The sequence below is a fragment of the Echiichthys vipera genome, assembly GCF_963691815.1.
Source record: "Echiichthys vipera genome assembly, chromosome: 1".
Lineage (NCBI taxonomy): Eukaryota > Metazoa > Chordata > Actinopteri > Perciformes > Trachinidae > Echiichthys > Echiichthys vipera.
Window position 1 is genome coordinate 15,582,374 of NC_139826.1, and position 14,789 is coordinate 15,597,162.

At 42.7% G+C, this 14,789-nt stretch overlaps 1 protein-coding gene across 2 annotated transcripts in view; it reads left to right on the forward strand.

The window, feature by feature from the left end:
- The window catches only part of shf (Src homology 2 domain containing F), a 101,720-nt gene that overhangs the window by 57,421 nt on the left and 29,510 nt on the right, over positions 1-14,789 (forward strand). For both annotated transcript variants that reach the window (XM_083936656.1, XM_083936657.1), the window contains exon 3: positions 14,048-14,266. In XM_083936656.1, the coding sequence (XP_083792782.1) occupies positions 14,048-14,266 (219 nt within the window). The remainder of the gene's footprint in view (positions 1-14,047; positions 14,267-14,789) is intronic.

Here is a 14,789-nt window from a genome sequence, read left to right on the forward strand (position 1 = left end):
TCCCATATTTGACAAACATAACTGACAAAAATCCAAAGTGCATTAGAATATAATGTTATCCAAAGGGGAAGGTAGTGTAAATAAGCTATATTGAAGGAAAGAGAAGACAGAAATCAGACTTCTGCTGCAGATATATCATATTTCCAGAGGCAATCATAGAGATCCAGCCTTCAAAATTAAATATGCTAATGCCAATGACTTTTCCATTACGAGCTTATATTGGCAAATAGCAGTACTTTAACCTGAGGTCACTGTGGAATAAGCCAAAAATCTTTAACACTAATTCCAACACACCATCAATCAGCAGCCTCTAAACCAGTCCCACTCGTGCCCTGTATGAGCAACTGTATGTAATATCCCCCGTAAGAATGTCATAACAGCAGGAAGTGTTAAAGGATTTGCTCATTAGCCAGTAATAGAACTAGTTTAGTCAAGGTTTACATTGCAACTTGTTTTTTCCTGGGTAATCAGTTTTGTTTACAAGAGCTCATTTTCTACAGTACACCCTCGGGGTCGATTTGTATTCATTGTTCAGTCTTCTGGAGTTTTTGTTGTGTCGTTGACTCATTAAGGAAAATGAGCTTGCCCTTTATAGGATAGGTCTTTGCAGAGTGTGAATAAAGCAAATTTGAAGATTTGAGTTAGGAAGGTCATTTGACTGACATGTTTGGGTTTTGTTTCATGCTGTCACACACATTGCTTGCAGGATTCACATTTTTGTTTCACTCACTCTTTGTTCTATATCACACATTAGTACACGTTAAGTACTTTACTGGTAAATCAGCCTCAGTTGGCCAAAACACATACATTAACAAACAGTGTAGAGGCGTATTCCTGTATTTTCAATCGTAATTACATCCTTTTTTTTGGCTTGCTGTTGTTTTTGTCTGTTTACTCCTCAGAGACAGGTTCTCAGCAGTATTGATATGTAAGCTCTCCCCATGAATTTTAAAGCCGTTTGATCAACAGCGAGCCATGTGAAATGCTAATGAAACTTGTAAAACGTATGCATCACCCCATGCAGTGTTGTCAAATATTGACTTTAATGCCAACAAGGGATCTAGAATCTAGATTTTGATACTGTATGACAAATCAATCAAATAGCTTATGAGAGCCATGAAATGTCAGGGGTAAGACAATCTAATAAAAAAATATAAACGACAAAAGGAAGGGTTTAATAAAAACAAAATGTAATACAATCCTGCCCCATGCCTGCTGTAATATTTATGTCAGCTTTATAGCCAGTGAACAAATGGGAGATAATAATCAGCATGGGAAAGACTTCCTGTAGAAAAAACATATGCCAAAACTTGTGTTTGTAACCATTTTTTGTAACTCTTTCTCTTTTTTTTGACAGAAAACAATACAAAATCAGCTTATACAAGGTGGTGTTGACCAACCAAAGATTGTGAGACCAACATGTTGTGGTTTGTGCCCTTCCATCAGGGTCATTAGACATATTTCCCCTCTCCATGCACCTTGAAAGTGGATAAAGTTGAACCTCAACTCAATAATCTGCATGTCTCCAATGTCCTCAGAGCCACAATGGTGCAGCAAAAATAATGCAAATGACCATCTGCTACCCCATGTTTGTCTGCACTCAACATCACCTATGTGAAACCTGGTTAGCATATTTGGGCCAACTGTTTGGCATGCGGGTGAGACACATGAAAACTAGGGGAGGCTGTATGAGGACATATGAGGACGTATTGCGTTCACTTTTAATCCGAAATCGGGAACTTTCAACTTCTGCATCAGGCTTATACTATGGGCAGAAGTGTTATAGGAACATGTGCATGTGTATGGATTTAAGAGGGTAACATATAGGGGACGGACCGGAAGCAGGGAGGTGAATGTGTGTCAATAAAGTTTACAAAAGAGGGGCACTGAAAGAATAGGCTCACCTGCCGTTACATCTTACTGCCATAGAGGCCACTAGAAACAACATATCACAATTTTTACGGAGTACAGCTTTAAGTTATTGATATATCAAACATTGATGATGTTAACAGTTTCCCATATTTGACAAACATAACTGACAAAAATCCAAAGTGCATTAGAATATAATGTTATCCAAAGGGGAAGGTAGTGTAAATAAGCTATATTGAAGGAAAGAGAAGACAGAAATCAGACTTCTTCTATTTTCCATGTTTCACTGTCACTGAGTAACATCTCTGTCAGAAGTCCTGTTTTTGTTTAGATTAACGTGGTTTGGTTGCAAAGACAAAAGCAGATGCATGCATGTTTGCTTGCATCTATCTGAGTATGTATTGGCCTTCATATTATGTCTGCCTACCTTAGTTTTGTTTGTAAAGTTGTTGCCTTACAGCTAGATGCAATTCCATGTGCCTCCCGTGCACCACTCCGTCTGTCCTGTCACAGTGAATCAGGTTCGACAGAGCTGAGAGGTCTGACTAGACTCCAGAAGCTTCTCTCCAGGCTGTCGTTTGCATGATCTAATGGAGGCTGAAGAGGATAGACAGCACACACACAGACACACACACACGCGCACACCCCAGCACTTCAGACTTTTAGTTCTCTGTAGCTCACTGGGTATAGTACAGATACACAGAAAAAGAGACCAGAGTGGACAGAGATTCTTTGGACAGAGCAGAAGAGGGATGAAGTGTATCATAATCATCAATATGCATAAGTAAGTTTTTTTATGTTGTGTACATGAAAAGAAATAAACCCAATTTTAAAAACTCTGTATGTCCTTCATCCATTATATTCCCATAAAGAGGGTCCAGTCAAGTTAAACCATTTTAATTTAAACCATTCAGTCTGTCAGTGTTCACTGACTCAACAACACCTTTGTAAAACATCCAGTTGAGACTGAACCTCCTCTCCTGTGAGAGGGGGACCATCAGTGTTTCCCATTGTTTAATCTGTTTGCGGGTATGCTGTATTGTATTCGCTGAAACGTTGGTTGACGAGGATCAGGTCACACACAGTCGTGTACAGTAAACACTGTTAGGAGCTTAGCTTGGTAATCCACCCTGACTGTATTTATTTAGGCCTGACGGGAGCACCTACAAAGAGGCTGCACTCATCTGAAGGTCAAAACAGCACACACGTACAAAGAGAGCGAGGTCACTCCTGTGTAACTATTTGCATTGCCAGAGCCGAATAATGCACGTTCCACCGAGAAAATGCATGTACTGGAAGGATTGGTAAACACATCACAATGCTGCTCCAGCAGAAGTAGCCCTCTTGGATAAAGGGAACAAATCAATAGCTAGCGTCCCAGCATCTCCCTATATGCCTCCCTTTTAGCCAGGAGATGCATCTGTTTTTTCTTTTTGACATAATGAATATTAATGCCTCTCTGTTGAACTAGTTAGACAAGTTTTTCTAATTTGCAGCAGTTTTAGCCTCATTTTATGCTTAATAATGAGCCTTGACTTTGAAGTTCAGCAGTTTCATTGGTGGCAGTATGCTTTATTTTTAAGTGCTCAAGTGGTGTATCTGTAAGAGCCTCGAGAGTTTAGACTTGCTGGCGTATTACAAATAGTAAAACTGAGGTCATACATAGTTCAGTCTGTGTAATGTTTCAACAAGAAGGGATTTGCTGTTGTCCTCTGTTTGTAACCCAGTTTTTGAGTAAAATATGTCACAATTCAGCATGCATCCATCTCCGCTAATGAGAGACAGCCCAAGGAGAGCATAGTGACTGTCAGCTCTGCTCAGCGTGGAGGTGATAGAACTTAATTTTCCCACAGATTTCTCGGTTGTGGCTTCTGTCTGCATTGTTGTGCTGCAGGGAGAGATTATCGGATTATCACACAAGAAGGAAGAACGTCAAAAAAAGGGGAATAACTTAAAAGTACGAGATTCTTCCTACTCGCAGCAAGGTGCCTTTTCAAGTGTACAGCTGTGTGTTGGCCTATTTTGATTCTCAGCTTTGCAGATGGCTGTTGTGGAAAATCGTTAGAGATCCAAGAACTAAGATGATGTTGTGCTTGTACGGAAAGATCCCAAATTCGATTCCAACCTCAAGCTACTGACAGGCATTGAATTCTTAGTATTAGCTAAAGCCCCTTTCACACATGCACTGCAATCCTGAAATTATCTAGACATAGCCGGCAGAGCTGTATGTAAGAATGCAAACGTCTGAATCAGTTGAATCAGACATCAAAGAGTTTACCCTGCCAGCTAGCCACTACAAAGCATGGGATCTCTGATTGAGCTTTCATTCGGCTCATGCAATACCGGAAGCAAACAAACATTGGAGGGTTAAGTCGAAAAGGAGATTAACACAAAGACGCCAACAGAAACTCGTGAGACGACAAGATTCAGGAACTTCTGTCGGTAAGGGCAGGTACTTCAGATACTGAAATCGATAAATTCAAGGAACGGCAAGACATTTGGTTGTTTATGACCAAATTATGAACGGGCGATGTGACTGTTGTGTAATCCACGTCATGCCCTGTCTCCTGCACGCTTTACCCCTCGCCTAAGTATTTCCAGTAAGTGAGAAAGCATCTGACACAGACAATAGAATAGAATAGAATGCCTTTATTGTTATATCATTAAAAATGTGCAACGACAATCTCCTGTTGTGTGTTTCATGTGTGAAAGGGCAACTTCAGATAATGTCCGGACCGGATTCGTCAGACATTCTATGGAGTTTATATTAAAAAAACAGCTTAGCACACCAAGACACTGGTGGTACCGTGCCCAAGCACGGCATGCTTGCTGGCCGCGGCCCGGTTGAGAGAGGTGGGCTTTAGAAAAGCATGATTGCACATGTATGAGCTCGAGTGTGCGCACATGCATATGACTGTTCTCCGCGACAGACATTTTAAGATGCCGCCGAACTTTTCACAGAGGTCTGATGTGGAGGTAGAGTGTTTACTGCAGATTTGGTCAGATAAAAATATTCAAAAACAGTCAGACAAAACTAAATCTCTGAGGGGTGATGACGTATAAGCCAGAAGCATTCGCACCAAGGCTTGGATCATTTCAAGTAATGTGAGTGCAAGCGGGCCTGGGGGAAGAGGGAGGGGGGACAATCACCCTAAAGCACGGGCGCGGTATCAATGGACAGTGTGAGTGCGCCCTCAGACATTCTTAAAGCTAAAATGCAAATGTCTGTGGTTGCTGTGAGTAAGTATGTAACCTCTGTTTGATCCATGTCTGTATAATGTCAAACCTTTTGCTACAGTGCTCCCCTTGTGCCACACGTTGGCACAATGTCATCTCTTTCTCAGTTCAATTCTCTTTCCCACAGAGAAGAGCAGATGAGCAGTCTCGACATCCCCGGGGGGGAATGTGAACCAGTTCAAGGTTGAAGGCAGCAAAGTGGTGGGGGTGGAAGTGGATCTTTGGCGGAGGCCTATCACCGTTAATGGGCTATTGCCCCCTATGGGGTGGGGGCATGAAGTGACTATTTATCATAGCCACGTCCACGTGTCACCAGACCCCTCTGTCCCCCTCCTCTGCGACCACACAGGCAGATTAGGCATCACGACAAGAAGCACGCACTGGCACGACTGACTCTTTCCTCTCTCCTCTCTCCTCTCTCTTCTCCCCTGTTTATCTCCTCTCTCTTCCCAGTTCCCTTTCCCAGAACCACTCCCACTCCCATGCTGTCCTTTCCTTCCAACAGCCATACACAACCTGAACTCTGGGTGCACTCTTCTCTAATCCACCACCAGTCTTATCTCAGCTCAGGAACAATAGCCACAGAGCATGCACAGCTCAGAACCACAGCCTGCAGAAAAAATAGCTCCACTCCCACAAGGCTCTGGGACCCTTTGCATCCAACAGCTTCAGCCAAGCAGCCTGTCACTGCACAACATTAAGTCCTCCTCACTGCGTGTCAAGAAAAGATTCCAGCTTCTGTGTGTTTGACTGTCGCCTAAATGGAATCTCTATTACTGCAGTGCACTCAACGGCGGATGACTAATCGCATCTGTACTTGTGTCGCCTTGTCATTATGCTGATCTACTGCTTGTCTTTTTGTTTGTTCACTGCGGAGCTGCGTGAGTTAGCTGTGAGGGCTATTCCGTGATTCATGTAGGTAGACGGGCACCTTTCCAAGCCGCTTTACTCATTCATCTCCAATTAATGAGCTTTCACCTCAGTCCTAACGAGCCGTAATTGCCATTGTGCCCCGCATAGGATCAATGCCACCGTCCATGCAGTGGCCCCGCAGTGGAAAAGCATTAAATAGTTGAGGTATTGCCAGTGTTACACAGAAAGCCAGCATGAAATCACAGGCAGTCACTCAATGGCATTACATCATTCCATGTTAAACAGCAAATCCAGTTAATTACTTATTACTGGATGCCTGTCTTTGTTAATCAATCCTTTCAATAATAACATGAAACTCAGTTTTATCTCAAGCTTGTCTGTCTCGGCTGTAGCAGTCGGAGAAGACGGCTCTCGTTCCCCTCCTCAGCTTCAGCTGCTATATTGCGGCTCGTAAGGGTAGCCACGAACATCTGATTTAGGCATAAGATCTTCAAAATCCCCTTCTTCCATATCAGAGAGTACCTTCCATCATTGTCATTACTCCACCATTCTCCGCAGCGCCTGTTAGCTTAGCTTAGTTTAGCTGACCTTTGCTTAGCTTAGCTTCCAAGTAAGATGGCGGATGTTAGTTCTGGCAAGTGAAGTCCCACCCACTGATCTGTAATAGGTCTGTAGCGTCAGTGTATCCCACCCCCTATAGGCGGGTTTGAAAAATGATGGACTAGGGCTTGTAGTTTAACCAGAGCCCGTGTCTTTAATACTGCCTGCTTTAAATCACGCAAAATGACGATTTTGACGGCTCAGGGGAAAATGAGGGAATGATGCCCAACCATTCAAAAATATGACTGGGTTTCTATCGATACAAAGCTTAAGGCTTTTAATAGAATGGCACCACATTTCTGTGAAGATATTCATGTTTTCCAGAGCATGTCACCAGGAGGTTGACATTTTTGTTTTTATTGAAATATCTCGACAACTGTTGAGTGAATTGTCGGGACATTTGGTGTCCCTAGTAGAGCATAAATTCTGAAAACTTTGATCCCCTAACCTTTCATCTAGCTCAAACATGAGGTCCAAATTTCTGTTTTTCCAATACTGTGATTTATGCGCAAAAACCTACACAACTACACAATGCTCACTACTCCCCATACCAAACTGCAGACTTTCGGGGAAAGAGCATTCTGTGTGGTGGCTACCACCCTATGGAACTTTCTACCAGCAGAGATCTGTAATTCCTTAACGGACATATTAAAAAAAAAAAACCCACCCGTTTAACATTACGCCGCGCCCCTAAGTATTCATAAACGTAAACTCTATCTCTCTAACTAGCCTGGTACAAAAAAAATCACCCCCCTCAGTGTTGTCATGAAGATATACCTGTAACTTAAACATACAGACTAGAATATTTTTTTGTACAAGGCCTTAAATAGGTTTAATTATGCTGTGAAAATGGCCTGTTTTTGGCCTGTTTTTGGCCACTCAGAGAACTGTAGTTTTGGGCACTTCCGTATTGGATCAACCACGAAGTCTTGGGGGCTTGGGATTGATGTGTACATATTTTTAGTATGGCTTTCCTCTTAGTCGAAGTCATAGGCACAAGAAGTGTTGCCACATGAAAGTGATTTGGAAAGCATCCTTCCAAAGTAATAAAGTTCACAAGAAAGAAGCAATGGTCTGGTAATACTGCACCTCACCTAACAGTTTCATCAGTAGCAGGCTTTCAAGCGATGTGTTTATTTTCTGCTGAACACAGAGGGCCCCTCACGGCTGTGCATATTTATTATTCTTGCCACTCTCTCCTTGTGTCTGTGTGTCCCACTCTCTCTTTCCATCACTCTCCTCGACTTCCCGTCGCAGTCTCTTTGTTTATTTTTCCCACTGTGACAAACTCGCATCACCTGCCTGTCTCTAATTTTCAATGTTCCCCTCCCTTTTTCCATTCACTTTCTGTTGCTCTTTGTCTCTTTCTTTTTTCATATATCCCCACAGTCTCTCTCAAATGCTCCTCTCTCAAACATTCTTCTCTCTTTCTCTCTCTCTCTCTCTCTCTCTCTCTCTCTCTCTTTCTCTCTCTCGCTCTCTCTCTCCATCTCTGTTACTTTGTCTGACTTACTTTCGTCATCAGCCGCCTCCCTCTTGTTTTCTGCCTTGTTTATGTCGCCTCTGTAGGCGTACTCTTGCTCCAGTTAAGGGAATGAATCCATTGTACATATAAGCGTGTCGTGGAAGACACTCTTCAGCTTCTATTCCCCCAGGCCATCTGGGAAACAGCAAATATACTTAACCATATAGGTATCCTTCAATCTGATATTACATAAGACTGGCTGCACAAACTCTTTTTAAATGTTTTTAGTTTTCTGTTTTTATATGCTGTCCATGAGCAAATAGATACATTTTTGTGGCCTGTTTGAAATACTGTTTAGATAGATTTCCTAACATTTAATCACAAGGCGACCCAGCTCTGTGGATCTGCCTACAAGTGCCTTTCACTATATGTCATTTGTCTGTCAAAAAGCATGGCTTCCAGCTGTAATAGAAAGACATTTATAAGAAAGCATAAACCAAAAATAGTGCAGCGAGACCCAAAATACTCTCCGCTCTGGGCCAAGCATGAATAGACTGTCTGTGCTTTGGCTTCCAGGCCTCCCAAAAGTATAAGTATATGGGTGACAGGCAGGCAGAGGCCTCGGAGTGTACCCACCACAAGCTTGGCACAGTGTGAGCCAGGAGGAAAAGGAGACAGAGAGAACAAACACCATGGCTGCTTTTGTTCCGTCTGCAGGAGGCTGATCGAGACGCAGCAGCAAGCACACACACACAAGCACAGACACACACACCTCGCAGATGGACCAACCTGTCATGCTTACAGAAAGATTGCAGACATTTCACAGATCCAGTAAGGATTGTTGAGATTGTGTAGCCTGTAAAAAAAAAAAAGACATACAACAGAAGCGCACATGCTAATTTATTCCTTTTGTCTATGCTGCTTTTGTTCCTTCAAAACATTATGCGACATGAAAATTAAATCACAATTGGGGCGAGATGTGAGCACAATGCTGACAGGGTTGTTTTGTCTTTGCTTATAGTAACTATTCTCCCAGAGGTCTTTGGGGAACAGTATTCAGCGTGAGCCTCCTCTCAGCTTCACTCACTAAGCGGAATGACACTCAACAGCAGGCCGCCACGGGTCAAAGAACAAACACCTTTACTTGTCAGCCAGCTCTCTGACTGACACACAATACCTGTGGGTGGCCCCCAATATAGCTCAAATCTCTGACTGCTGCTGTGAAATCGACCCTGTGTGTTCTTCACAGACCTGGGCAATCAAAGGGAATGAAATCAAGGCAAAAGAAAAGTCTTCACTGCTACATATGAGCCGCGCTGCAGTGGCTTTGTTGTCTTTGTCATAGAACAAGCTTGGCTCGGCCAGTGTCACAGATGGATAGGTTACATGCTAAAATACGTGTTAGCATTCATGAGCATCTTAGACAAAGGCATGACATTGAAAAGTGCAGAGTATTTTGCTATTATGTTGGTTACCCATTTCCCTCATGAATATTTTGTCTTCAGATTGAGGCACTCCACGCAGATCCACCTTGTTGATAACTGAGCTCTCTCAAGTGACAATAACTACACAGGTTCAGATTTTCTTATAGAGTGACTTAGCTCGGGGAGCAGGCAGAGCAAATCCTTGAAGTCAGGGTATTTTCTGGCCATTGTTTTCCTGGGGTGGAAAGTCAATCATATTTAATCCTTCACTAGTGCACAAGAGATCCCCTCAATCAAATCCAGATATTCACTGTGCCTCTGCAAGCTATTCGCAGCGCCAAAGTCTCTCCGGCTCAGCAGGAGTGGGTGGGTGGCAATCAGAGAGGCAGATAAATGTGTTTTCCCTTTGCATATTTCAAGCTATAGCCTCGCAATAAAAGCACAGTTATGCAGTAGTTTGCTACTTTCTTGCAAATGCAATCACTTTTACTGATTGGTAATAATGGAGAAGTAGGGCGAGTAAGACAGGAGTAGTCTGGATGATGAAGGCTAGATGGCTTGGTCAGTCCTTTATGTGCAGCAGGATGCCGCTTCCAGGTTGGTCGCTGTTTTTCATTTAATCCAGAGCTCTCTGCCGGTCTATGCACTACCATGATAATATGCCTAGATGGTTCCTGTTAAGTGGAGCAGAAGCCCCCCTGGATTTATTGCAAGGAACATGTTCCTCTCTCTACCATAGGATTAATCTCTCTAGTTCATGAACCAGAGAGAAAGACGATAACAAAGCCTGGATCCGTCACTTGTTTCAAAGCTTAGCACTCCTTCTTGCTGCATTTGATTTTTAGCTTGCATGTGGAAACCTACATCCAACTGACTTGTGCTTTATATTTGAGTTTTTATGACTGTCAGTATCCGTGTCTTTCCTCATTAGGGTAGACTTGTTTGTTGCTCAAATGCAGCCGTTTAATTCTCAGCAGTCTGTTCTGCTATCTCCCCCTCACACATATTTTTTAGTGTCACTAAACAGATGGTTGTGGTCAGTGCTGTGCTGCCGCTACATGGCTGTTGAAGCCCTGTGGAGTGTGGCACACTTTCTAGATGTTTAATTGTTTCTTGAAATACTTGTAGAACTCAATAAATTGGAGCAGCTACACATTCTTTCTAGCACCTCGAATCATCTTGAAATATCTTCTCTTCATTTTATATGATACTGCAAGCTTTTTAGGGGGTATGAATGTAGAGGTTGTAAAGGCCATGTAGGTAAAGGGCAAAAAGCAAAAGAGAGGAAGTGCAGCATCTGGACAGGAACTCTGACATCCGGGGAGGGGGAGGTAAATCAAGGGAGGGTGTGGTGCCTGACTTTTGACCTTAAACAGAGGGTAGAGGTCAAAGACAGAAGATAGGCTGCAGCTGTGTTGCAACATGCAACCCCACCGTCACGCCAATTACCGTAATTTGCCTAGACAGATGTGTCCCCACCCAGCTTACGAAGCATGCCTTAACAGGAGCTGACAGAAAGAAAGAAAAGAGTGCAGGACAGAAGGGAACAAGGAAGGAAAGGAAGTTGGAAGGGAAAAATAAGTTAACAGGGTTCCTATCTGCACACGCAAGGCCTCATTCCTGAAAGCTAGCAGGGAGTCTCAATTCACTGCAGCAGTTTATCTAAGGTAACGGGCCTCCAATTAAAGGGTTCTTCCCACAAGATTTACTCACCACCCCACCAGTAATACCCTCCTGCACACATCCCACTCTCAGATTGCCTCCTCTGGCAGCCTCTCTTTGCTTATTTCCCCCTCTTCCAGGGCTATTTGTTCTTCTGCAGGGGAGGTAGGACCTAATCATGCCAGAATGGCGTAATACCAAGTCTTTTAACTGCTAGATCAAAGAGTGCGAGTTTGCCTAATGCGGGATTACGCTGAGATACGGGACCTGGCAGGCTCACCTTACTCCACCCCTCCGCTTCCACCACCACCGACCAGCATGTAGCTCCATTAGGCTCAACGCATTGCTCATTTTTCTGCAAGAGCTCCCTTGGGCTAAGAGGCAATTATGCAGTAGTACGGCATAATATTTCATTCTCTTCACATTGCATTACTCCATGGCGGTGCTGGCCACTAACAGCTACACGTGGCCCAGGAGGAAGGGTGCAGGCTGCTTACAGCTTCATATGAGGAGAGGGAGATTAGAAAGGGGGAGGCGGAGGGGGAGGAGGAGGCGGAGGGAAAGGGAGAAGAGGAGAGTTCTCAAGGGCACGTTGCTTCATTAGGAGCCAGGTCTGTTTCACCTCCTTGCATGGAGAATAAAAGGGTTTTGCATCCATGTTTTGGTCAGGTGATGTAAAATAGATTTACAACATGAATGCAAAAACTTGATTCCTGATTCTAGAATGTGATTTTATAACTTTACTATATAATTCTCTGAAATGTGATTTCCACAGCCTCTTTGAAATGTTTCAGATAAGGCTGGCTGCTGTATGAGATTAAATATCTCACACTGCGACCAGACCTCCTTCAAGTCTGTTCGCCTTATTCATGATTGTATGTGTACAGTAGAAAGTGTGGACAAAAATCCAACTATAAACAAACCAGATATGTGGAAATGTTCCAGAAGGTGTGTACTGGTGAATGTACTGGAAAGCCTTTCTGCATTTTGTGAAGATTGCACACAGTGAAATGCCATTATGCCCTCATTTGTTTTTGCCCAACCACTATAATAGACAAAATCCCAAACACATTGAAAGACTAGTAGCTTTTAGGTCCAGTGGTTTCTTTTCTGCCACTGCAAATCCTCTCTCGCAGTCACTCTTTGGTTGAGTGGCACAGAAGAAGAAGCTGCTTTTGAGAGATTGCACTTCAAGCGGTTCAGTAGAATATAATGTAGAGGAAATCTGCTTCCTCCATCTCAAGTTTATAAAGTTATATGAAAATTGTTCATCTCAGGGAATTTACCAAGGCTTAAGAATGCTGATGCTTGTTGGTGTTCAGTCATTCGGTCAATCTGTCAGCCCACACAGCACTTTAGTCCAGAGCAAGACAGGTTGACAACAGTTGCACAGATTCCCAGGTGGAAGGCCATTTTTTAACAGCACCCTCAGGGCAAACAGTTTTTAGCCTCACCACTGCAAAGACTCTTCAAATCGCCAGTATATTGTTTTTTCCCCCTAATACTCTCCTATTATATTTGATTGTGATAAACATTGTAGCATTATGTTACTACTAGCGGGGTTTTAGACATTGCTTTCACACATTGTTAGGGAGAACAAACGTTTATTTAATGAATGTCATTAAGCATAACGATACTCAGTGTTCAAATGCTTTGCAATGTATTGTATAATTCTCAAGACAGAATATGAACACTGAGTAAATAAGAAGAAAGCTGGGGATTCAGCACTATCAGGGAGTATATCTTGATTTCAAGAACATAATGCTACTACTAACGGGAGAGGTGTAAATATAGAGGGGACATAGAGGTAACAAGGGGAGAAAGGAAATTTATGTTTTCTCTTCATCTCTGTTCTGACAGAGAAGGTATTTGCAGCCCGGGGCCAGGCTGTTCAGAACTGTTGTGTGATTCTCCTGTACTCAGGGACATTGCACTTTGTGCTTTTACTGTTGCTAAGCCCCCCAAGTCCCCCCTCTTCTCTCCTTATTTCAACACTCTCAGCTTCCCACTTCTGTCATCAGTTCCGCAACTATCGCCATCATTCACTACATGTAGACTACATGTAAGGGGCCCTTCTATACCACATCATATCAACATGCAGATTATTTTTCTTCTCAACATTTTAAGTATTAAATGAGGGTGAGAGATGCGCAGCATACATTTATGTTACTGAGAGTCCTGTGGACCTGTAAAGTCACCTGTAGCATCTTATGCCATTATTTCGTCTTGCAATGCCTCGTTATCTGTTGTTTCTTTGCATTTAGACTACAGCCTGACTGCGATCCATCCAGTTACCATTTAAGAAACAAACTTCAGATTCAGGGAGACGTTCACTTTTTCATTGGCAGTTTAACACAGCTAAATCATGCTGGTGCATATGCTTGTGCTAAAGGAACCGATTGTTCACTGAAGTTATCCAAAAGTTAGTAGGTTTTCTCCTTTTTGCCCATTTTCACTTTATTCTACAATGCCCATAAATTGTTAATTACCAGACATAACAACTTACAGCATTACTGGGCTTAAAGCTGCTTTCTCATTCTAAGATTGAGTAAAATAAATAAACTGTTTAGCCTGAAAGGCCATTTTATTAGTGCACTTTAGCCTGCAAACTGTCATTGGCTGTGAAGTCAGCCATATAACAACAAGAATGCAAATGGCTCAAACTGTGAATAAGAGGTAATTTTGCCTCCAAATCAAATCAGTTGAAATATCACCACACATTCATTATGTGCTATACAGAAATGTACAAGTCAGGCTTTACAAATGTGTTGCTTTAGTGTTTTGCAAGTGCATCTACTGTCATAAATCCTTATTTATCAAATGCTGCCGGTGTTCTGCCCCACGGAGCTGTTTTTTAACTATAAAGTTTTATTACAGAAACCCAGCATTAACAACCAGTTTTTCTCCTTGTTTGTAGAAATTCGATCTGGTGGGCGAGCACCTAAGGAAGGACTGGTGAGGCAGCTGCCTCTGTATGACACGCCGTATGAGCCAGCCGAGAACGGTGGGGACTCCGACCCTGAGCGCTCGCGCTGCCCCAGAGAAAGCCGGCTGCCCCAGGATGACGAGCGACCCCCTGAGGAGTATGACCAGCCCTGGGAGTGGAAGAAAGAGAGGATTTCCAAAGCCTTTGCAGGTACGACAACAGCCACCAACATAATATATGACAAAAGAAGAAGTTGCTAAAAAAATCAGTAACATACTGTGTAGAATAAAAGCACTTTTGTGGAAAAAATACACAACCTCCACACTTTGCTCTTTTTTGTAGAATAATCATAGAAGTACATTTGTTATTGAAAAGGACACAAACATTTTCTTCATCCTAATTCAACGCGATTTTAACTTTCAAAAAGTCCTTCAGCTCTTCCTGTTACATACTGTTAGTTCTGATGTCAAAAGCTTAGACAGTGAACAAAAGACCATGTAAACAAATCCAGTTTAGAGATGAGTGCATTTTTGTAAGGGTTGCCTTATTTAAATTTCCAACTTTTAACACAATAAAATCTGAAAATGTTTCTGCTTTACTAACCCATGTGTCTGCTTTTCCAGCTCTAACAAATTAGATTTTGACTTCTGTCAGGTTGTGAGGGTTCTGCTGCGGCTGCTTCTTTAAACTCTGTTAACGCTTCTTTTTTTCTCTTCTCTTTTGAAGCACTCGC